This window comes from Mobula birostris, chromosome 18 (assembly GCF_030028105.1).
Source record: "Mobula birostris isolate sMobBir1 chromosome 18, sMobBir1.hap1, whole genome shotgun sequence".
NCBI classification, from domain to species: domain Eukaryota; kingdom Metazoa; phylum Chordata; class Chondrichthyes; order Myliobatiformes; family Myliobatidae; genus Mobula; species Mobula birostris.
The window spans coordinates 35,443,624-35,466,969 of NC_092387.1; the positions used below are offsets into that span (position 1 = coordinate 35,443,624).

Here is a 23,346-nt window from a genome sequence, read left to right on the forward strand (position 1 = left end):
TGTGAAAGAGTGTCAAAATCCAGTTATCCAGTTAGTCTTCTATCCTGTAATTTTGGAATAGCAGTTTGGTAGGACTGGTTGGTCAACTCCAAAGTGACCTTCAGTTGAACGTTTTACCAATCTGGAATCTTTTCTGTATCATGGTCAGAACTTTGGCTGTGTTACGGTCATTCAACAAATAGTCTTTCCTCTCATTTCAGCCTGGGGTTGAGAGTTGGCGCAGCTGCCATCTTCTCCTTCCGTGCCTTCTCCTGCCTAAAGAAAGCAGTCCCTTAACCTAGCGCCCTGTGGGTGTGAAGGGGTAGAGCTCTTGGACGTTGTCACTCATTGGAATCTCTTATTTTGCAGTGCAAGATCCAGATGAGGATGCAATGAAGAGATCAAGGTAGGCTTCTGTCAACAGCAGCAGCCACCTGGCCTCCTTATCACACCCACCAAACAGTATCCAGTTAAACACATCAACACAATACACGAGCCTCACCATTAGATTCATTTAGAAAGGTGGGGTTATTGAGGTGATTATGAGTTGAAATTGGATGGGGAAGGCTGAAGGTCTGCCTCAGAATACAGTCAACACATAGAGCTCTGGAAGTAGAGGTTTGTGTTGACAATCACAGGGGATAATTTGTTGAGTTCACCTTGAAATTGGGCTTTAGTAGGTAGAGCATAGTCAGGTATTGGTATTTGTAACATATTTCTGAAATTATCTCCACATCCCTCACCCCTCCTGCCTTAAGGATGTTTTCTGTCAGACCTACACTAATTATGGGGGTTTGCGCTGATTTCATATGTAATCCCTGCTCTAACACAGAAATGACAAGGATGTTGAAAGGGTTGTCAATTTAAGGATGTGAAATGATTTGGAAACCAGTGTGCAAAGCAATCTCTTCTTGTTGCTCCGGTAGCAACAGATCAATTGGGGACCTTGGAAGCCTTGTCATTTGGGTTGTGCTTTGATTGGTTTGTGTGTTATAAGGTGAGGAGGCAGAGGACTTATTCCCTCATCCCTTACTCTTCTCCTCCTCTCTCTTTTCTCTCTCTCTCTACGCCACAGGGAAAAGTTTGAACATGAAGTAAAAGGTCCACGGTTTGCCAAATTACGCAATTGGCATCATGGTCTGTCTGCACAGATCCTTAATATCAAAGGTTAAACTGCCCACGTGTAATCAGACACTTTCAGATAGTTACTAAACTAATAATAAAGGGCAAACTTCTGTCATAGTGACTCTGTTAAAAAAAAGTAGCTTGAGAACATCAAATCTTCTAAAACAAGTTAAAGAAAGTGCTTGTTGAGTATCCATAGCCTTGTATCCTTCCTGTGTTGTAACCTAGTGCCCTAGCAGTACACTACTTCCTCATGTATGCAGTTACTCTGACAATAAATTGTTAAAAATCCTACTTCTGTATAAAGACTCAGCTTCTATATCTCTCAGTTCCTTTCAAAGAAGTGTTAGGGAATGATAAACTGTTGGCTTCCTTGTATTTGTGAAAGAGTGCCATTTGAAGGGTACTGTAGCTGTCTCATTGCTGTTTAAGTGACAGGTGCTGTCCAGCCAGAAGGAATGCTCACATTACACAAGTCAGACAATCGGGTTTCGGGGGAAGCCCAGGTAAAAAGTGGAGAATGATTGGCCTGGAATAATGAAAAAGATATGATGAGCCAACTTAGTGGTATTTCAGTGATAAGCCAAGTCAGTTTATTGTACCAAACCACAGGTAACTGCCTGGATGTGACTGAACAAATTCTAAATATGGGTAGTGAAATATTTTTATTAGGATTATTAACATGTTTACAATATTTGCATCATTCTCAATTCAATATTTAGAAATAAACATCAAATTAAACCACAACTTTTCTTGTCCAGGATACACTCCAGCCCCTGCTGCACCCACTGATTTTGGAAGGCTTCCAGACAGCCACAAGGATTACCGATAGTGATACTAACTTTTTATTCTAGATTGAAGTAACTAATTAACTGCCTTTAAATTCTGCAGCTGCCATTATGAGATTCGAACTCATGTCTCTAGAGCATTGGTTGTCTTCTGGTTCGACTCATACTATAACCACTACTCTACCACTGCCCTTCATTTACACTGTTACACAAAGATCTGTCGAAAGTAAGCACCAAGCAAGTCCTGGACTTTTGGTTATATAGTTAATTGGTAGTTTAGGGCTTCTTGCCAAATGTCAGACCTGACATCAACTAAAGTTAATTGAGTTGAGGATTCCTATAAAATTTTGTAAAATAATTCATCTCTCCTCGTTATGTTTCTCTTAACAAAAATGGTGCAACATGACAGGTTTTCCTCTGAGCTTCTGATTGGACTCAGATTCTGGGACAAGTGAAAGGGAAAGGAAGGGCTGGTCTGAACAAATCAGACTGAATCTGGCTACATACAGATAATGTAGGGTGCCCTCAAGTCTCAAGGCCCAAGCTCAACAGACACAAGAGACCAACAAGGCAACTGGCAATTGATTGGAAAATTTAACCAAATTCCCATTACACCAAGGGCTTACATTTTGCACATTGAATTTAGATGAATGTATACTCTGGTATTGTGAGGCCTTAGTGAAAATACTTCTACCAGTCAGATGAGGTATAGTTATTTTTGATAACTGTGATGTGTGAGCATTTCTTCGTTAGGGGGAAATTATGAGTGCTCCATTGAATATTTAATTTTTGAGGTAATGTGTAAAATTTAGATAGACTGATCTGAAAGTGAAGGAATGAGATGGGATGGGTTGACTTGAGTAGAGAACGGGCCTGATAATTGTAACACGCCTCACTGTGATTTTGCAGAGAGAAAATTCTGTACTCAGACCACAATATATTCCCCCTCCTCTGTTTTCCCCTGCTCGCAATTCTGTACGTTTCGGTATTGAGCCCAGATGCTCGGAGAACCCATTCATGTGACACTGTTCAGCCATGACAAGGCTGCAGATTCCTCATTGGACTCAAGGTACAGACCAGGTCACTGGGTGACAATCTGGAGAACAAATTCCAGATGCAGACTCTGTTACCTTCCCTCATTCTGCATTTCCCCAGCCCACCCCACAGCCAGTGGCCCTGAAGCACAAGTCTGATATTTGACCGTGGCAGAGGGCACCACAGGGCCCTCTTTGGATCTGTGTTCCTTCTGTGCACTTGCGATCCTTTGGCTGTAACAAGAAGCAGAAAACAGACACAAGCATAAATTTAATGAGTGTAGCTGAACAGTACCATATTCCAAAAAAAACCAGATTTTAATCTGTGAAACTGCAAAATAAAAGTGGGGTGTGTTATACATTGGTGATGACACTGCCTTGTGGTGGTGATGTGGAGTCTGGGGTACATGGACTCCAGTATTTGAGCCATTTCTGCAGCTTCCTATTGTCCCACTTGTCTTACAGCCAAAGTTCAATGGTTGTTTGTGAATGATTTCAGTCGAGAGTGGACACAAGCTGAAGACCAGGGGTATTTGAACTGGTTTTGGTGTAGAATGGTCTTTTGATAAAAGGCACAATGTGATTATTTGGTTTCTGTATTCTCTGCTTGACTGTTTTTGGTTTGCAATTTCTCTGTATATAGCAGCACTTTTTCTCTGAAATAAAACATAAATTGAGTTTAAAAAAGACAATTAGGTCCTCTTCCAGTCTTTTTCTACAAGTGTAGCTAGACTATCAGGACACTCCTAGTCTGTCTCAATCGCATTATTTAGAGTCGAACATTTTAGCTCTACAGAAGTTGCTTTGAAGAGACAGTCCCAGGTTGGGAGGATTACAGCGGTGCAGGTAACTGGTGAGATGGTGAAGCCAGAGAGAGATGATTTAAGAGGGTAACATTCCAAAAGGAAATATTACGTTGTTTGGATTCATACCACAATTTGGTTAAATTATCTTACTGAGCAAGGTCAACATTTTAAAATTTGCCGCTAAAGTGTTGTCCTCAAATGCAATACTTATATTAAAATTCCCCTTCCCTCTTCTGTCAGGAGAGTGATGTTCTGCAGTTAAAGCTAGGGCTCCCTCTTCTACCTTAGCCTGAGAAAACCTGAGATAATCGGACCTCTCCCCAGTGTTTCCTGACCTTGCAGTCACTGGGATCTTCTATTTGTCATCAGTGCTGGTGTCTTAGCACCATGTGTTCCTGACAGACGACATTTCACCTGTGGTTAACATTTGTTACTTCAGTTGTAACATTGCTGATCCAGACCGTGAGGTCAGCTCTGCTGATCATCTGGGAGCTCTGAAGAATGAAGTTATGTTTCCCTAGCTTTCAGGTTAAGCACTCTTGCACTGATACAGTGTTGTTTGGGAAGGCTTGAAGTGACTTTTGTTTTCTATATATTGAATGAATCCAAGTAGTGTGATAAACCAAGAAGTCAACGGTTTATTTAAAGATGAATTAACTGATATCAGAGTTTAGGTAGGCTGGCATGAGAAGGTACTATCTCTTTCAAATGCTTTATAACAGTAACTTTGATCAAACAAGTATGAAATAAATTAATTTACACATTTGGCATAGTGGTGGACTGACCAAACACATTACACATATGTATATGTTTATGTACGGTATGGGTGTAGAACAGATGATGCACAATTACATGATTTTAAACCTTGTGTTGAATCTGCAAAAGTGGGTTGTGATACACTTTGAAAGGTTGAACTTGAAGGCAGAGTACAAGATTATTAGCAGCATGGAGGAACGTGGGGATCTTAGAGTCCACATCCATAGATCCCTCAAAGTTTTGCACAAGTTGATGGGATGGTTAAGCAGGCATGTGTTGTGTTGGCTTTCATCAGTTGGAGAATTTACAAGAGCTGTGAGGTTATGTTGCAACTCTAAAACTCTAGTTAGACCGCATTTAGGGTATTTTGCTTTGTTCTGATTGCTTCATTATAGGAAGGATATGGAAGCTTCAGAAAGGGTGCAGAGGAGATCTAGATTTAGATTAGATTATGAGGACACTCAGTCCTCGTTTATTGTCATTTAGAAATGCATGCATTAAAAATGATACAATGTTCCTCCACAATGATATCACAAGAAACACAAGACAAACCAAGACTAACAGTGACAAAACCACATAATTATAACATATAGTTACAACAGTGCAAAGCAATACCGTAATTTGATAAAGAACAGACCATGGGCACAGTAAAAAAAAGTCTCGAAGTCCCGATAGCCTCATCATCTCACGCAGACGGTAGAAGGGAGAAACTCTCCCTGCCATGAACCTCCAAGCGCTGCAAACTTGCCGATGCAGCACCATTGGAAGCACCCGACCGCAGCGGACTCTGAGTCCGTCTGAAAACTTCGAGCCTCCGACCAGCCCTTCGACACCAAGCACCAAACACCATCCTCTGCCGAGCGCTTCGACCCTGCCCCAGCCACCGAGCAACAAGCAAAGCCGAGGAGTCGGGGCCTTCCCCTTCAGAGATTCTCGATCGCACAGTAGCAGCAGCAGCGAAGCGGGCATTTCAGAAGTTTCACCAGATGTTGCTCCGTACTTTCATGTACGTCTCCATCAAATCAGGATTGTGCACGGCACCGTACTTGACAGATGGGGATGCCGCCTGGATTAGAGAGCCTATTTTATGGGGAAAGGCTGAGTGAGCTCGGGCTTTTTTCTTTGGAGCAAAGGAGAATAAGATGTGACTTCATAGAGGTGCCTTAGATAATAAGAAGGGTGGAGTAGACAGTCAGCACCTTTTCCCAGGACAGCAGTGGTTAATACAAGAGGGCATAATTTTAGTAATTAGAGGAAAGTATATAGGGGATGTCAGAGGTAGGTTGTTTACACAGAGAAAAGTAGATGCTTGGAAAGGTAGATGCACAGGTGGTGGTCGAAGCAGATACATTAGGGGCATTTAAGAAACTCTTAGATAGGCATGTGGATGAAAGAAAAATGGAGGGTTATGTGGGAGGGAAGGGTTAAATTGATCTTGGAGTAGGTTAAAAGGATGGCACAACATCATGGGCCAAAGGGCCTGTTCTGTTTACTACTGGAATGTTCTATCTTCTTATCCAGCTCCTTTTAAAGAGTGTTTGATAGATAATAGAGGGGAATGGGGAAGAAAGAAGCAAGCACTGAGATGCCGTGGCAGAGAAGGAATGAGAAAGAAAACAGGAGCTGACAGAGGTCTGAAAGGGTCCGGAGGAACCTACAGACAGCACATTTGTGATGGAGTGGAGAGTTGGTACCCTTTTCAGAATCATGGAGGAGATTGAGGGTGGGGATTGGAACACACAGCACAAAGGTCAAGAGTGAGTGGAGCTGGAGGATGAGAGGGGAGCCAGAGATGTTCACGGGAATGGAAATCAATGCAGAAACAGCCCTTTCATTCATACTTTCCAGACCATCAGCTTTCTGCTGAGATGGCCTTGCACAAAGCTGATGTAGCAGCTCTCGAACTCTGAAAGTGAATAACCCGTTTATATGACCTCAGAATTGCCACGTTTAGGCAGCGGGTGTTTTCTACACTGACATTGAGTGTCATGTTAGTCTGGATACATTTCCACCAGCACCACAGCTCTTCAGATCGTTTTCACAAATGCATCAGGAGGAGGTCAAGGGAACTGTGGAAATAAAGCTTGAACTTCAATGGCATTGTTGGAAATATTGATCCCATTGGCACCAATATTTGTCAAACGTCGGCCTTTTGTAAAAGTGTAAAGGACAGAGATTTCCCATCCTGTGAGATTGTTGGCAATTGTGTTTGTCAGTGCAAGCTTGGCTCCATCCCCCTCGACAAGTTACGTGAGCAGGCTGGACTTGGATATGGGAGCAACAGGTACAATGTTTGCAGGTGGCACAAAAGTTGACAAAATTGAAAACAGTTTGAGGGCTCAGAGAGGAACAATGAAATAGATGGAGGCAGAGCAGGAGGGGGTCAATGGTTAGGTGATGCCCTTGGGGAGCAGGTGTAATGATAAATGACATGCTCTAAACAGAGAGACTTCATTGCCCATTGCTAGTCCTTTAAACCGGTAAGGTGTGTTGGAAAAAGTGACTACAAGTTAGCTAAGTTTAAAGAGGCCCTCATATATAAAGGTTATATTTGAACTGTGTAAATGTCTGGTCAGGCTTCAACAAGAGCATTGTGGACAGATCAGAAAAGGTCTGGAAAGGGACACAGAAAGCTTTTTCACAGTGTTACCTAGGATGAGGAACTTCAGTTATGAGGCAAGTTTGGATGAATTACGACTGTTTTCTTGGAACAGGGTTGGCTCAGTAGAGATGTTCAAGACCAACATGTTTTGATAGATTGGGCAGAGGAAAACACTTTCCTGTGGAAATGTTTCAACAAACAGAGGTGGCGGATGGACATATATTACACATGGTAATGAGAAATAGTTTGTCTCAAAGTTGTTTGGCCCAGGAGTATTCTACCTAAAAATTTGATGGAAGAAGATTCTGAAAATAATTTTTAAAGGAAGTGGACAGGCACTATTAGTAAAGGAGAGGAACTTGCAGAGATACAGACAAAGAAAATGGCTGTGTGAGAGTAAGCAATGAACCAGCCCTGTAAGTGTGGTTGATCCCAACTTCAAAAATATATTACAGAATGAGGTATGAGGTTTGGCCTTGCTGTGCTTGGGATGTTTGGCCCGTCCACCACTTCAAATGCCTTTTTTAATGTTCCTTTCAAAATTGAAGCTTAAATCTACTTCTAACTTTGAACTTTGGCATGAGGCCCAAAAGGCAGTGGACTGCAATGTAAGGTCTGTCCATCTCACATTGGAAATGGGCTCAGACTTCCAGGCCTTCACTGATGCCCAGTTAAAGTCTGTACAGATTCCGACTGATAGCAGATTGCAGAAAAGCCATGAGCTCCTGGAAAGAACAGTTAGAACCCGAGTATAATGGCAGTGTACTTCTGTCCATTTCCAATGTCCTGAAGCTATACCATCAGCTTTTCTTCTCTTCAGGCAGGGTGACACAGTGATACTTCGTTCTCTTAAACAAAACACTGAAAACAATAATAAATAAACCTACCCAGAAGTTTCAGAAAATAAACAGTCTAAAAATCCATAAATTTAAATTAATTTGTCCAGTTGTGCATGTGATGAAGTTATTTCATGCTGAAGTGAGAATCTGCTTTGGGCTTTCCCACTGCGTTGCATACTGGTTCAATATTAAACTGACTTTTCAAACTTAATTCATGACACTCAATATGTGTGTGACTCCTTGGTCAGAGTTAGAGTTCTGAGTACCCGTGCAAACCTTCAGTATGTTGTCTTTACAACAGCTAGGATACACCATAAACACCAAGCTTAGATAGGACACCGTTGTCAACAAGGTACTAAACTTGAATGCAGTTAAATTGTTTGACCACATTCCGACCCAGTCCAACCAACAGAAGTCTCTTGTGAAGGACACTGTCTCCCAGATAACTAGGAAACATGTCAGAAACACAGCAGAAAACAAACTGCTGGAGGAACTCAGTGGGTCAGGAATAAACTTCATAGATGGAAGGAGGCTTCTTAAGATCCTGTTGGATTTTAGTAACACGGACGAAAGTGATGCAGGTGTGACACGTGGGCAAGTAGACTTCCTGCAAATTGTGCAAATAATGAGTTCTTGAAGATTGTGTTCCATGGCCGCAGCTGAAACATAAAGAGGCCTCAGGTAAACTGCTTGTCTGGTTGTGACATAGGGAAATATCCAACCTGCAATGGGCTGTTCCCTCCCCAAACCAAAAACTAACCAAAATTCTGCTGAATGCTCCCATGGTGGGGCATGCCCCCAGTGGCTGGCTGAGATACTTACTGACTGCATGCCCTGCATGTTGTGAGTTGGCGATGCCTTTTGTGTGTGTGTGTGTGTGTATGTGTGTACGTGTGTGTGTAGGATGGGGGTGACTTGTGCTCACCTCTCAAGTATTTTTCCCCTGCCTCCATGTCATTATCTGTTGTTCCATTGTCTCAAGTCCTTGGCATCTAATTCCTTCATTCTACTGACACCTACCCCATCTTTCTCTCCCAGAAAGGCAATACCGAGGTGGCATTGATCTGTTTAACCATTGGTCACTAATTTTTTTTAATTGTCAGGCAGTGCCTTGCTCACCTGTGAAGCAATAATTCTCAGTCTCTATAAATTTGCTTGTATTTTCCATCACTCCATCCTCTATTGCTAAGTAAATCAGTTTTAACAGCTTTACTTAGAATGTTTTTTCAAAACAAAATCTGTTACATTTTGCATTTTTTGTCTGAAAACTACTTTTTGAAAAAAACTAATGGAACAGGAGGCGGCTCTGATTTCCTGGGATGTGTAGCAAATGAGCACAGACATGGGTTATGTGTACTCCACACGACTCTACACGGACCCAGCATGGAAACCACTAAGCTGGAGTGTTCTTGTCTGTCTGAGATTTGCATACAAGACATGCATGTTTTACACTCTGAGTGCATGTTGCCCCAGAAGTTGTTGACCCAGTGCTCAGGGAGCATTGAATGGGTTTTGCGTCCATTGGAGAGCTGTGCTCTTCCCACCTCTGTGTGTGTGCGTGTGCGTGTGTGTGTTTGTGTGTGTGTCCTTGCTTTATTGTGGTCTCGTCTGTTTGCACCATACTGCGCAGCTGCCGTAGTTCTGCAAAACCATTTTCTGCACTTGGGCTTCTGGAGGATGGCTGCTTTGGAAGGTAGCAAGCTGATGGTGCAGCTCCTTAATCACCTTGTTGAATCCTCTCAGTGTAGCTAAAGGCTCCTCTGTAGTCTTCCCTTTTAAGAAAGGAATTGACTGAATCAAGCTGAGAAAGTGAGGCAGTTCCCTTTCTGAGGCTGAGGTGGAAAAAGTTGGCAAAAGCCAAGATCCCTGACCACATCCCTACCCTGATCCTGGGCCAAGCTCTTTCCTGAAGCTGATGACATTTCTATTTATGAATAGAGGCCAAGGGCAAGATTGAAATTGGCTGAGGACTTCAGCGTAAAATCTAGTGAACAACATTTAATCTTTACCTTGAAGGGTTAACGATTAGATTTGGGTGACAGGGAGACAGGAATTTGTCTTGGAAACCAGGAGATTACTTCAGCTAAATGTGTACATTGAGGGCCATGGAACCATGAGCAGATTCTTACACGAACTGTGAGGACTTTGGTTGGGATTTTAGTCTTTGGTTTAAAGGCAAAGTGATGAGTTTGAGGTTTGGAGTCAAATCCCTGAGACTCCATTCCACCCTGAGCATGTGAAACAAATCTTCCCTGTTCTCACTTAATCTTCAGCTCTGGATGCTTTCCGCCCGGCCTTCTGTGCGGTTTGTGGGCACGATTTTGTCTGCTTTCCTTAAACCCTTGCAAGCTCTGGCATTTTACTTTTCTGATGCTTTGACAGTCTGTTTGGTGCATGTTGGAGTCATTCTGTATCTAATCTTTGCTGTGATGCTGTTCCTGTCCCATGATCCCACTTGACGGTCCAGTCTGCATTAACATGTGAACCCGCCCCTCCTCCTGGGAGACCGTTATTTCCCTATGTTAAGACTGCAAGCAGACTCAGATTAGATTGAGCAGTGGGCCTCAGCTGGCGCCCTCTATGCGTGGGACCTGCCTCTAACTGCAGTGGCTGAGAAAGAAAAAATGGCTTTACCTGCCTCTAAAATAGTTGTGAACTAAAATCAGCATGAAATAAGCTGTAATCTTAACTTCCTCACCTTTCCTTTCAGCAGCTCTTGTCTCTGTAGTTTTGTCTCTTTCTCACTTAGTGAATAACGCTGGCTTTTGCAGTCTCTCTTCTCTGGCCTCTACATTTTACCATTCCTTGGCTTTTTGTTCTAAACTGTGGGCTTGCCCTCAATGGAGTTTAAGCTTTCTGCAAACTTGATTCCAGGTTCGGACAGGTGTGGAGGAGTGAAAAACATTGTCAGTTCCCAGTTATTGGGCATTGGGGAGGGTAGGTGCTACGAGACCACTTTTTTGTAAGGCAAGACGAGAGGCAGGAATGAGGAAGGGGAAAAGCAAAGAAGCTTGGAGAACCATCTGCTCTTGGCTCTCAACCACAGTAAGGTTGTATGAGCAAAGTCTTCTGCTGGCTGATTCCAACTACTTACTGGAGAAATCATTGCTGGTACAATAGATGAGACTGTTTCGGAAAGTTTTAAACAAGATATTAAGAATGGGGAGATAAGTGGTCCGGAAGTGTCTCTGACAGGTGGGAGTTGCTTTTATTCCCTGGAGTGGGGAGGCAGCAATTCATCAGCTAGAAAAAGTTCAAAGTTCCCTAAAGCCAGGAAAGTGGGGCTCATTCTTGATACTGTGTTTGGATGTAACATCTTGTGAGCCAGTCACAAAACACAACCAATTCCCGTTTTAGATTGCAGAGGCACAAATTCAGAACATTGTTGAGCAAGGGGAGTTGGACCTCCAGCACCAGACTAAAGGCAGTTATTGTGGGTGAGATCTTACCCACTGCCTATGTCCAGCACACTGTGGTGGAGGGGGGAGGGGTGGCCCCTTTCCCCTGTGCTGTGTTGGGACTACAGGACAGGGGGATCACTGCCTCACAGCTCCACCCAGAGATCCCGGTTCGATCCCGACTGTGTGCACTTTGCACCTTCTCTCTGTCACCACCTTGATTTCCACAGTGTGCCCCAGGTTCTTCCACATCCCAACGGCATATGGGACGGTGGATGAACTGGCAGCTGTAAATTACCCTCCTTGTTAAGGGAATCTGTGAGGGTGGAATTGATGGGAATGTGGGAAGAATAAATGAGGTTAGTATGGGTGGATGCTTAATAATCAGCATGGACTTGATGGGCCAGGGGTCTTATCTCCCTGCTGTTTGACTCCAGTTATAAATGCTGTGAGCTGCTGTTAGCTTTGGTACTGCAGAGTCCCACTTTGGAAACTGGGTAAATTTATCCTCACGTGGGAAGGTGCTCTCCTGCCACCAACGCTCTGTCTGTGGCACAATATCCCATTGTTGCCGGGCATGGCAGTGTTTGCCACTAATCTGGATGGAGATCCTCTGCAAGTAGGTACAGCCCTGTTACCGGGCTTCCTCCACTAAGTCGCCAGTGTGGACCGCGGACCGTTGTGTCCGGCCACAGCTGAGCCTCATCTGGCTGGGTCATCCCCATCTGGAAAGGATCTTAGGATGGCTGACAGGAAATGAATACCCAGTGAAGGTGCTTTGATTCTCATGTCACTGTGGTAGATTCCACTGTGTGACTGTTGTGGGAAATCTGGTGTTCCATCTCCTGAAGGTTTGTCCCCATTAACTCTGTTTATCTGGTGCTGATCTCCACACAACGTACCCTGAAACAGTATCGGTGCTGGTGTCGGTGGGAGAGTTCCCACACACTCCAATGGGTAGAGGAGCATCACCTTCTCCATTGGCCATCTGATCTTGATCTTTCTTTCCCTCTCCTGAATGGAGCCAGTTGAAGAAGCTCAATATCTCCCCACCTCTGAACATCTAATTCTGCCCAAGCTGGTCTCCCACCCCTGGAAGACCTGTTGTGGTTCAGCTCCGAGACTCACCCTGTATTCTTGGGTGAGTGGTTGGAGGGGTCTGAGTTAGGGTTGTGTTTTGTGAAGGGTGAGATGTAGCGCTCCTGTGTTGTCTAACACAGGTCACCCATGAGTTTGTTTCAGTTCAATATTTCACAGCCAAGCCAACTGCATAGACTTCTTGAGATTGTTAGTCATGATAGAGGGTTAGTTTAAATCTTGGAAATATTTGCTTATTATTTCAGTTAATGTTTTTGCCTTATCCAACCTGTTTGATGTGTGCAGAAGGCAGGTCAGCCTCCAAAAGGATTACTTTGAGCTCCAGGCTGATTGCTGCAGTGTTTCTGCTCTGAACTGTGTCGTCGCTGGTATTGTCTCTCCATGTAGAGCTTCCCTGTGGCCCAGTGAACACCGTCCCTATTTTAAGGCTGTTGCTAGAAGATTTTCACTTAGTTTTTCACACTGGGTTGTCAAAATGCTTGGCCTGGCAATAAACTCCTCTTCTCACTTCATCAGTCTGTGACTTCTCCGCAGTCTGCGGCTGCACTAACTGCCGATGCATTGATGTGCTGTTAAACGATGGGTGATTAATGGGTCTTGGGTGGTGGAGGTAAGGAGTCTAAATTGAACTGAAGGGGACGGGGTTGACAAGTCATTCCCAAGATCTATTTGAAGAACCACTAGACAGCTTTTGTCACCAGCTGGACTTCTAGCAACAGCCTTTTGTTTCTCGTATCCACTGTTCCGGGCAATCCTTTCCTTATAATTCACAACACCTGACTGTCCACCATCACGCCACTCAGGAAACACGCCCATGTAGTTTACTTAGCGGTGGAGGGTGGGGCTGGTAGTCAGTGACCCCAAGGCCTCATTGCTGCTGGAAGCCTGAAGAAACACAGACACCTCGATGCCTTTCCTGCCTCTTTACTTTTCCAGTGAATGTCATCACCACATAAATAAACTTAACCTAAAATACCATTTTTGGAGAGTGTGTTTTTTTTTGTGTGTCAACTAATTACGTGTTTGCATGGAGCTGTAATTCCTCAGCACGGAGCACAAGTTCACCCACTTTATTGTGATTCACCAGCTTTTCTTTGAGATTGTTTTCAGTGTCTTCACCTCGTCGCTGTCCTCTAGTCGTTCCAATGAGGGGGTCAAGGTCTGTTTTACTTGACGCTCTGCCTTGGCGCAGCCTCACTCAATGCTCTGCTCACTCTGCGTCGGTGTCCACCCGCTGCGTCACACACCTGCGCTTACGGAAAATGCACGTGCAGAGAGCAAAGGCTTCCTGTGCCAAGGACCCACAGTGAGGTGTGACTGATGGTAACTCTCCCACTCGGCTGCTGGAGGTCAAAGGTTCTTTCTGAATGAGAAGCTATTTTGTCTGTTGTTACATCTTGAGACGTGGAAGTGCATTATTGGAGATCAGTAAACCAAATGAATTTTCAAACCAGGCCTCATCTTCCAACTCCTGGACTTAGCAAAGATGGGACCAAGCTCCTGTTAGTGAAATCTGTGTAGATCTTTTGCTACTTCATGACTCTTGTGGGGAATCCGGAATTCCAACACTGGATACCTCCCTGTGGTTTGTTCCGATTCACCCTATTTCTCCAGCTCAGGTCTCCACATAATAAGCAACAGTGCTGGTGTGAGTGGGAGAGTGCGTGTGCAGTTCCTCCAACCACTGAAGTGGCTAGAGAAACATCACCTTCTCCTTTGGCCCGACAGGCTGGTACCAGCATCTCTGGACCACCTGACTGTGGCATCGTAACTCTGGATCCCAGCATTCTCAATGTTGGATGATTCTTCTATTTTGGAGGTAGTTTCAACCACTTTGATACAATCAGGCGTTTGACAAATATTAACTGTTGCATTGTGACAGGACTCATTTCGAGAGGACTAGCATATAAGAGCAAGGATGTTATGCTGAGGCTTTATAAGGCATTGGTCAGACCACACTTGGAGTATTGTGATCACAAACAAGAGATAATCTGCAGATGCTGGAAATCCAAGCGACACACACAAAATGCTGGAGGAACTCAGCAGGCCAGGCAGCATCTGTGGAAAAGGGTACAGTCGACGTTTCGGGCCGAGACCTTTCAGCAGGACTGAAGAAGTATTGTGAGCAGTTTTGGGCCCCTTACCTAAGAAAAGATGTGCTAGCATTGAAGAGGGTGCAGAGGAGGTTACCAAGAACAATTCTAGAAATGAAAGGGTTAAGGAGCATTTGCTGGCTCTGGACGTATACTTTCTGGAGTTTAGAAGAATGAGGGGGGATCTCATTGAAACCTATCAAATGTTGAACAGCCTAGATAGAGTGGACGTAGTGAAGATGCGAGTTTAGGACCAGAGGGCACAGCCTCAGAACAGAGGATGTCCATTTAGAACAGAGATTAGGAGGAATTTCTTTAACCAGAGGGAGGTGAATCTGTGGAATTCATTGCCACGGACGGCTGTGGAGGCCAAGTCATTGATTATATTTAAAGCGGAGATTGATTGGTTCTTGATTAGTCAGAAAATCAAAGGTTTCAGGGAAAAGGCAGGAGAATGGGATTGAGAGGGATGGTGGAATGGAGGAGCAGACTGGATTAGCCAAATGGCCTAATTCTATTCCTATGTCTTATGGCCACTAAACTCTGCCCTGCTGGGAAGTGCCTGGAGTTGGAGAGGACCCTTCTGTGCTGGTTTATTGTGGTCACTGTACCGAGTCAATCATTCCAATCAGATAGGAGATTTCATCTCTCACCAGCTCAGAAAGTTGTGTCATTTATCAGCTCCTGAAACCTTTTGTGATTCAGTCAAACTCTGTTGAGAAACTGAGATTTATTGTTCATCGTCTATCATACCCCTCTGTTGCACATGAAGGGATCAGACAGCTGGTGCCCTTGAGCTGTTGTACCATCCAAAGAAATATTCCATTGTTACTCACCCAGTAGGAGCCAGTTTTAAGAGCTTTGTTTATCAGGAGTTTTGGTTGATTTGTAAATCTTGTTTCACTGCTTCTTGGCCCTTCATCCACCTCCCTCACCTTGGTAACCCAATGGAGCACAACTCTGAGTTGGCTGAAAGCAGGTAATGCATAGGCACTGTCCCTCATTGTGAGTGAGTGTGTGTGTGGTTTTCTCCCACTCGTGCTCTCTATATTTCTTTTGTACTCTTTGTCATATTCTCCCTCTTAATCTCTTTCCCTTCACTTTAGCACTCTTTCCCCCTTTCTCTTTCTGCTCTCTCACTCTCTCTCTCTCTCTCTCCTCCTCTCCGTCCTTCCCACCCTACCCATCTTCTCTCTCCCTCCTCACCCACTCTCGCTCTTTCTCTGTCTCCCTCCCTTTCCGCTCGTTCTCTGTTTTAGTTTGGGCAGGTTGCTGACAGTTATGTGATGTACGGTAGCAGTGGTTCTTGCATCTATGCTCAGGTCACAAGGGAATGTAGACTGAGTGAACAGTTTTATTTCCCAGTCTGATGCTTGGAGCAGCATTTGATTTGCATGTTATGTCTTACTCAGACTGTAAAGTATTTTCTAATTAATGTACTGAGGCTGAGATACTGTCTCTGTGTACTGTGGATGAGGTTCTGTTCTTCACGTATGTTCTGTGGATGAGCTACCATCTCACATGTGTACTGTTGTGTGAGGTATCGTCCCTCACATGTACTGTGGGCAAGGGTCTGTCTGTTGCAAACTCCTACACACGTGTGAATGTATCAGCTCAAGGGAAGAACCAATAGGTAAGGTCAGAGAAGCCGCAGTGGTTACATTAGGTTCCAGGAGTTACTGGTTCCTGCCGTTACGGTGGGACGGGGGTCGTCCTGGTCACTTGGACCTGTTATCAGAAGCTCAATTCTAAAGAGTACTGGAACTTGCGTACAGCAGTTCCCACTGCTGTGGACAAATCACCCAGCTCTGTTACCCTATTTCAAACGGCATCAGGCCTGAAAAACCACTCCCCTCAAACCCTCAGCAGTGTGTATGAAAGAATGCCAGAAGTAAATTTGAATCAGTATCTACAGTGTTAAGGATTGTAGTGAGTTATTTTAAATGGGGGGAGAAGCACAAATATTTTCGATTGCCAGCTGTAATGGGTGTTTCACAGAAAGGGGAAGGTCTCATGAGCTCTTCCCACGCTGTCTTCTGCATGTTCAATAACGAGAAGTTTTGATTTATGTGTACTTGTTAATAATACTTTAAATCCAATTACAGAAACCAGTGATCTTTGTAAGGGTTTAAAAACTGTGGGATTATAGCATTCCCATTTAACTGAAAATCAACAAACATCAGACATTGGAAATCTGAAACAAAAACCAGAAAATGCTGGAAACATTCAACCGGTCAGGTAGTGTCTGTGGGAGAGAGATGGAATTTGTATGCTCTGGGATCTATGCAAGGATTTTCCCAGTTCTGTTCTGTTGAAATTCTGGTCTTTGACAATTAATCCTTGGTAAATCAGGCCCAGTTTCAATAACAGATAATCGGGAGTGATGGGAAGGGAAAGAGGTTGATTTCCAGGGAAATACTGCCTGTCCCTGCACAGGAACCTCTGCTGATTGCGGTCAGAGTTTCTTCTGTCTAACCCAGACTCCATATGGAAAGCTGGCCCAGAATATATCAACCCACTAAAGTTTAATTATGAAGCTTAAAACGTTCCGAAAATAATGTTGTGTAAACATTTAACAAAATGAAGCCAGTTAAAATATGCCTTCAACCGGAAGTGTTGACTGTTTCACAGTTGCTGCCTGACCTGCTTGTATTCCCAGCAGTTTCTGCTGTTCTGTTCAGCAGCCGCTTTTTCTTGTGATTTTTAAAAAATATTTACTAATGACTTAATGTCTTTATTACAGCGTCTGTTATCCGCTCCTCACAGGACACGCTCTCTAGTCGTCCCCCCCGCCCACACAGACTCCAATGATCCCGTGGGCTTTTATCTAAACAGTCCGTATTTGTTACTGAACCTTCCACTGCAGTTGCTGACCCCTCTCGTATCGAATGTGAATCGATGTCCAGCCTCTGCCAGTGGGTCTGCCCTGACTGAGATTGTTGGTTGCATCCCGCTTCTGTGATTCGGTTTTCCAAGGGGTTTTGTTTTTGCTCACAATCACTTTGCAAATCCATTAGGCTGTTGTTCCCTCTCATGAACACTGTTAACAGGGTAAGAGAGCGGTGTAGAAGCGGCTTATAAAACTCAAAGCATCCAATGGATGGACCTTTCTCACTGGGAGTGAGATGTACATGTTCTAAACTAATGGTTTATGGTCTAATCATTGCTGCCTCTCCCTCAGGCCATACTAATGCTACGTTGTTCAGCTGGCCTTCCTTCAGAATTGGCCCCACTCTCGGAGACCGGGTGGGTGGGCACTGAGACTGATTTAACGCTGTGTGTTTTTCTCCCTTCCGCTATCGGGAGCAGTACGCCGATCGAGCATGCGCAGGCCGCCTGGTCGCCGCTCGGCTCCGCGCACTCGGCCACGCCCTCTGCTCCGGCCGGCCAACCCGCTGTAGCTAACCCGATGACGTCGCCCATGTCTCCGCCTACTGCTGCCGCCGCCGCCAATCAGGATCGTGCCGCTGCTCCCGCCTCGCCTGCTCGGCAAAGGTATCCGACGCTTCAGGGCTGGTCCTGATGTGATGCTTGTGTGTTCCCCCGGCCCTCTAACCCCTTATCCTTGTCTGCTCAGCCGCATGCGTGAGCCAGTACAGTAGTCCTTGACGGACGTGGATTTATGTAACATCCCTGCAGATGTGGGGTAAATGGAGGATTTGTTAGAGCAGTCGGAATCAGCCATATCTGTATAAAATGTTGGGGGTACAAAGTTTAGGTCAAATTTCCCTTATTTAAACTTCCATTCAAGGCTAAAACACCAAGTATAGTTACGAGCATCTCCTGTGGAGATAAGCTGGAGGGTTCATGCACAGCTGGCTGTTGTGAGAGGATGCTGTTGAAACAGCAGAGAAAGGTGGGATAAAACATAGAACACGGAACGGTACAGCCCCTTCGGCCCACTGTTGTGCTGACCTCGTCGCCTACTCTGGATCATTCTAACCCTTCCCTCCCCGTTTTCCATTTTCCTTCATCTGTGTGCCTACCTAGGAGTCTCTTAAATGTCCTCTACCACCCCCGGCATTGTGTTCCACGCACCCACTACTCTCTGTGTAACAAAAACCTACATCAGACATATTATGCTTTCCTCCAATCACCTTGAAATTATGCCCATTTCCAGCCTGGAAAAAAGTCTCTGCTGTCCAGTCTATCTCTGCCTCTTATCAATTCACCTCTACAAAGAGAGGAGGTGAGGGGTCTTAGATGGAACCCTCTTCCACCCCCAGCAGCAGCTCAAGCAGCCTCACTTGGTCCTGAGATCTCCTGTAGACACTGAGGCCCCAGGCCCAGCCCCAACTAACTCAACCCCTGTGACGGGATGCCATGTCTTTCTTGAGCCCTCGCATGATCCGGGAGTTTTATCCGTGGCTCTTGGTGGTTCGTGTACAGGTGGGCTGTCCCTCGCGAATGTGGTTCAGCATCCCTCCCCTGCAGGAGGCAAGCAGAGAGCATTCTTGGAGAGTTGCTTTGTGTTGAAGGCTGCTGGGTGGTTGTCCTGTTGGAGGATCCTAGCTCAGAAACAAGTCTGGTATGTTTTGGATAAATTCTATCCTGACCATTTCTCCCCAAGGAATTCCCTGTTTATTCTTCATCTGCAGGTTCTGGAACATTTTCTAATAGTTTATAATACTTGGCTTTATTAGAACAGTCCGGAACTAATCCCTTCCCTCCTCTCTTTACTTTATTCCTAATCTATTCCAGTTGTTTGCACATTCCTCAGTTCCCTGGTATTCCTGTGTTGAAACATTCCCTGCTCTGGAAGTTTTCCAATCTCCTTCCACTCTTCTACAACTATGTTAGGTCTAAGGCCACAGACTCCCCAACTCTATTAAACCTCAGCATTTCAGAATGCTTCATAAATTTAACCCTACCCTGCAGTCTCATTGGAAACATAAGACTCTCTCTTCTCTCCTCTGACCTATAATTCTTCATTTGGAACCAAGGTGCCAAGCGTCTGTTGTTGACGCTGTTAGCTCTCCAGCTTTCTCCTGCACTTGACATCTTATCAGTGCAGAATCAAACCTGAGAGTCCAACAGTGGAACTTTTTTGTTTGATAACTCTGAAAAGGTTTTTGTTAATGCCGGGGGAGTTCATAGGAAAGTGGGAAGAATGAAATGAGTAGGATTAATGCATGTGGGTGGTCGATGGAGCTGTAGAGCCTGTTTTCCTGCTGTTTGGCTCTGTGACGACGGTCGTCTTCTCACTGAACGGCACAGTGGGTGGAGCCGGTAGCTCACAGCTCCGGAGACTTGGGTTCAATCCTGACCGTGGGTGCAGTCAGGGCGGAGCTTGCGTGTTTTCCCTGTGGCCGCAGACACTCCAGTTTCTTCCCGCGTCACGAAAATGTGAGGGTTGGTAGGTGTAAAATTATCCTGTGCGTAGGTGATTGGCAGAACCCAGATGGAGATGTGGGGAGAACAATAAATGGGATTAATATAGAATTAGTGTAAATGGTTGACGCGGCCTGTCTCTGTGGTGTATCTGTCTCTGACCCTAACTCACAGCGTTATTGGTGAGAGACAGTTTGGTTAAGTTGGGCCAGAATAGACACTCATGTAGCATTGGGGATGTGTTGATGGTTCTTTGGTGAACTTGTGTGTTTGTGTGCGCGAATCCAAACATCAGCAGACTCTGAAAATCTAAAGCAAAAGCAGAAAATGCTGGAACAGCCAGCACTGTCAGGCAGCATCCGTGGAGAGAGAAACAGACAGTCCTTCAGGTTGAAAACCCTGCATCAGGACTGGGAAAGCATTTAAAAAAAACAACAAGGTGGATCTAAATTACAGAGAGGGTAGTGGAGGATGGAGAGGACAAGGGGTGTGGCCAGGATTGCCATGGGGATAAGCTGATTGACAGATGGACTCTTTCCAACAGATGGTGCCAGTGTTTTCTCTTTGTCTGATTGCTTTAGCGCTCGGTGTGAAGGGCTTTCTGAAGCTGGGTCTGCTCTGCTGTCTGCTGCCCAGCATGCGGATCCTCTCTGACTCTCTCACCGAACCCTCTGCCTCTTTGGCTTTGCATGATACTTGCCCCTCCAGTGTCTGCCAGTACTCAGTAAGCACAGTAACTCCAGGCAGCACCAGATGCGCTGAGGTCTGTTTCCGCAGCTGTCCGTTGACGTTTTCCTGCAGACTCGGGGCAGACTTACCCCGTTGTCGAAGTGCCTGGAATCGGGGTTATGGTGTGGCGAAGTAGGCAAAGACCATGCCAGAGCCTGTTGTTTACCCTGGTGAGAAGGTTCGGGGATGTGGATGAGGCAGTGGTGGTCGGAGAGAAATGTGGGTGCGTGGTCTGTAACAAGTGGCTTAGACCAGGGCAACGTGAAAGACATGGCTGTGTCTTTGTGTTAACTGGGCAGTGTGTTGCAGAAACACGTGTGGGATTTAACGTGGGCAGGCAGCATTCAGGCCAGCAGCTGGACATTACTGTTTGAAGGGAGGGTTGAGATGCACACGTTGATCCCGGGATAGAAAGGGCGGTTGCCGAGGACGTGGTGCAGTCGGGCAGGACTTACACTCAGAACAACACCGGACAGTGGACAGAATGAGCAACTGAACTCTTGAAAATTCAGACATTGTCAGTCTGGATGTGCTGATGTTACCGTGTTGCTGTGCTCATGGTGTGTTGTGTGTTCATACCGGTGATTCTGTCTCCCTCTCAGTTCTGTGTCCGCAGAGTGGCTACATTTGTCTTTGCTTCACTCACGCTTGGCTCTGGGGTTACGTGGCAGTCTCCTGCTTCTGTCACTGCCCTGTCTCTTCACGAGCTGGGTACTTCACTTGCCCTCATCTCCTGTGCATCAGCCCGTGTCACCTTGTGCCAACCACTGTCGCAGGAGAAAAGTCACCACAGCAGAACCTGGGTGCCACGGAAGCGTAGCGGTTAGCACAGCTCGGGGGCGTCGGTGTTCAGAGTTCAATCCCGCCGTTCGGCAAGGAGTTACTACGCCCTCCCTGTGGACTGCGTGGGTTTCCTCCGGGAGCTCCGGTTTCCTCCCACGGTCCGAAGCCGTACCAGTCGGTAGGTTAATTGGTCACTGTAAATTGTCCCATGATTAGGCTGGGGTTAAATCGGGGGTTGTTGGGCAGCGCGTCCAAAGGGGTCTATTCCGTGCTGTACCTCTAAATGAAATGAAATAAAATACTCAAATGGGAGTGACTCCCAGCTCTCTGACTCTCCACTACCAAACCCCACACCAGTACTCTGGAGCGGGTGCAATCAAAGGTGTGTTTTTAAACATATTTTTCACAATTGCAAGGCCCTGCTGGACATTAAGAACTTAAAGTACTGCAGGTCTACTCCCATCAGCGATTTGCTCATAGACGGAGAAACTGAAGGAGCTGGACTTGGTGGGGACCGTGAAACTGCCTGCGTCAGAAAGGCACTGTTGCACGAAGGAGGAGTTCAGTCTAACAGCGAGTGATCATCTTGGCCGTTTTTATGGTGATTGCAAGATCCTGTTGGACATTACTGGTGTGAAATGCTGCGTCCAATTCATCGGCTTATTGTCAAATGGTGGGGCAGCCGTGTGACCTCGAATGTAGCAAGGACTAGGCCTCAAGCCGTGATGTTGCCAGTTTGCAGCCACCCAGGGGGAGGTGCCAGATTTGCTGCGCTCCACCGAGTGCTGGAGGCCGTGTGGCACAGCATCTGTGCTGGACTCTGTGCTGCCCCCAGTGTTCACTCGGCAGAAGACTGGCTATATTGTGTTCAGCTACAGACTGCTGCGACCTGCAAAGACTCAGGGACTTGGACTATAATTTTTTTGGCGTGACTGCATTTTACTACTATTTATATGTGCTTGCTACTTTTTATGTGCTATATGTGCCTTGTGCTGTGTATGACTGTTAGTATTGTGGTTTGCAGCTTGGCCCCAGAGTAACGCTGTCTTGTTTGGCTGTATTCATGTAAGGTTGAATGACAATTAAACTTGAACTTGTTCGCTGATTGCTTGGGGTACCACCCTAAGCAGCGTGGGTGCGGAATTATTGGAGTGTGTGACTGTGACTGAATTCGTTGTTTAGTAGCAGCTGGAGGAATTTTTTAAATGCTATAAATGACAGTAAATAGTTCAAATGAGGAATAGTGAGGTTCGGCAGTTCATGGACCATTCAGAAATCTGATGGCGGAGGAGGAAGGTCCCTTCAGAAATGCTGAGTGTGTCTCAGACTCCTGTACCTCCTCCCTGGTGGTAGTAATTGAGTGACAGGAGTGAGTGGAGATGGCCACTGCGTGCCGCGGGTCCATTTGTTACTGGCCCAGGGCTAATGTGGCACAGATGTTGCTGCCCTTACTACAGATGGGAACGTCCAGTGCATCATCTGTGGTTTTTTGGCTCGTACTGGATCTCACAATGGATGGACAGTCATTAACAAGGCAACTGAAGGCGGTTTCACCCGAGACCCTGAGGAGATCTACGGTGACATCCTCCAGCAACCAAAGCACCTAGTTTAGGAATCGCAGCGTACTGATGGAGTCTGTCCTGTTAACACCTGTGGTTCTTTCCTACTGGGTGCTGTGGACCATGGGCGAGTCTCAAAAGAGGGAGCCGGTAATGTAATGGAAGGGACACTCAGCAGAGCTTGTTCAGTGCGAAGGGGTGCTTGGGTACGTTCCACCATTTCCTGGAGCTAAGAATGTCTGTCACTCACTCTCAGTTGAAGGCCACAATAGGATCTCCTCCCCAGATCGAAGTGGCTTCTGACTGACCAAGACTCATCTAATCTTTAGTTTGATTTGGATCGAGAAGCTGGATTATTGCCTGTTCTTAGGGTGGTTGTCAGTGGATCTGAAGGAACAGTAGTTGTAAACAAATCAACAGAGAGCT

At 45.6% G+C, this 23,346-nt stretch overlaps 1 protein-coding gene across 6 annotated transcripts in view; it reads left to right on the forward strand.

Moving 5' to 3' along the window:
- LOC140212042 (LIM domain-binding protein 3-like) overlaps nucleotides 1-23,346 on the forward strand; it is a 178,416-nt gene that overhangs the window by 115,401 nt on the left and 39,669 nt on the right. For 5 of the 6 annotated variants that reach the window (XM_072282480.1, XM_072282481.1, XM_072282484.1 and 2 more), the window contains 2 exons: nucleotides 349-385; nucleotides 17,828-18,013. In XM_072282480.1, coding sequence (XP_072138581.1) covers nucleotides 349-385; nucleotides 17,828-18,013 — 223 coding nt within the window. Of the gene's footprint in view, nucleotides 1-348; nucleotides 386-1,054; nucleotides 13,399-17,827; nucleotides 18,014-23,346 lie in introns of those variants that run through there. The other variant, XM_072282485.1, reaches the window with a different exon arrangement.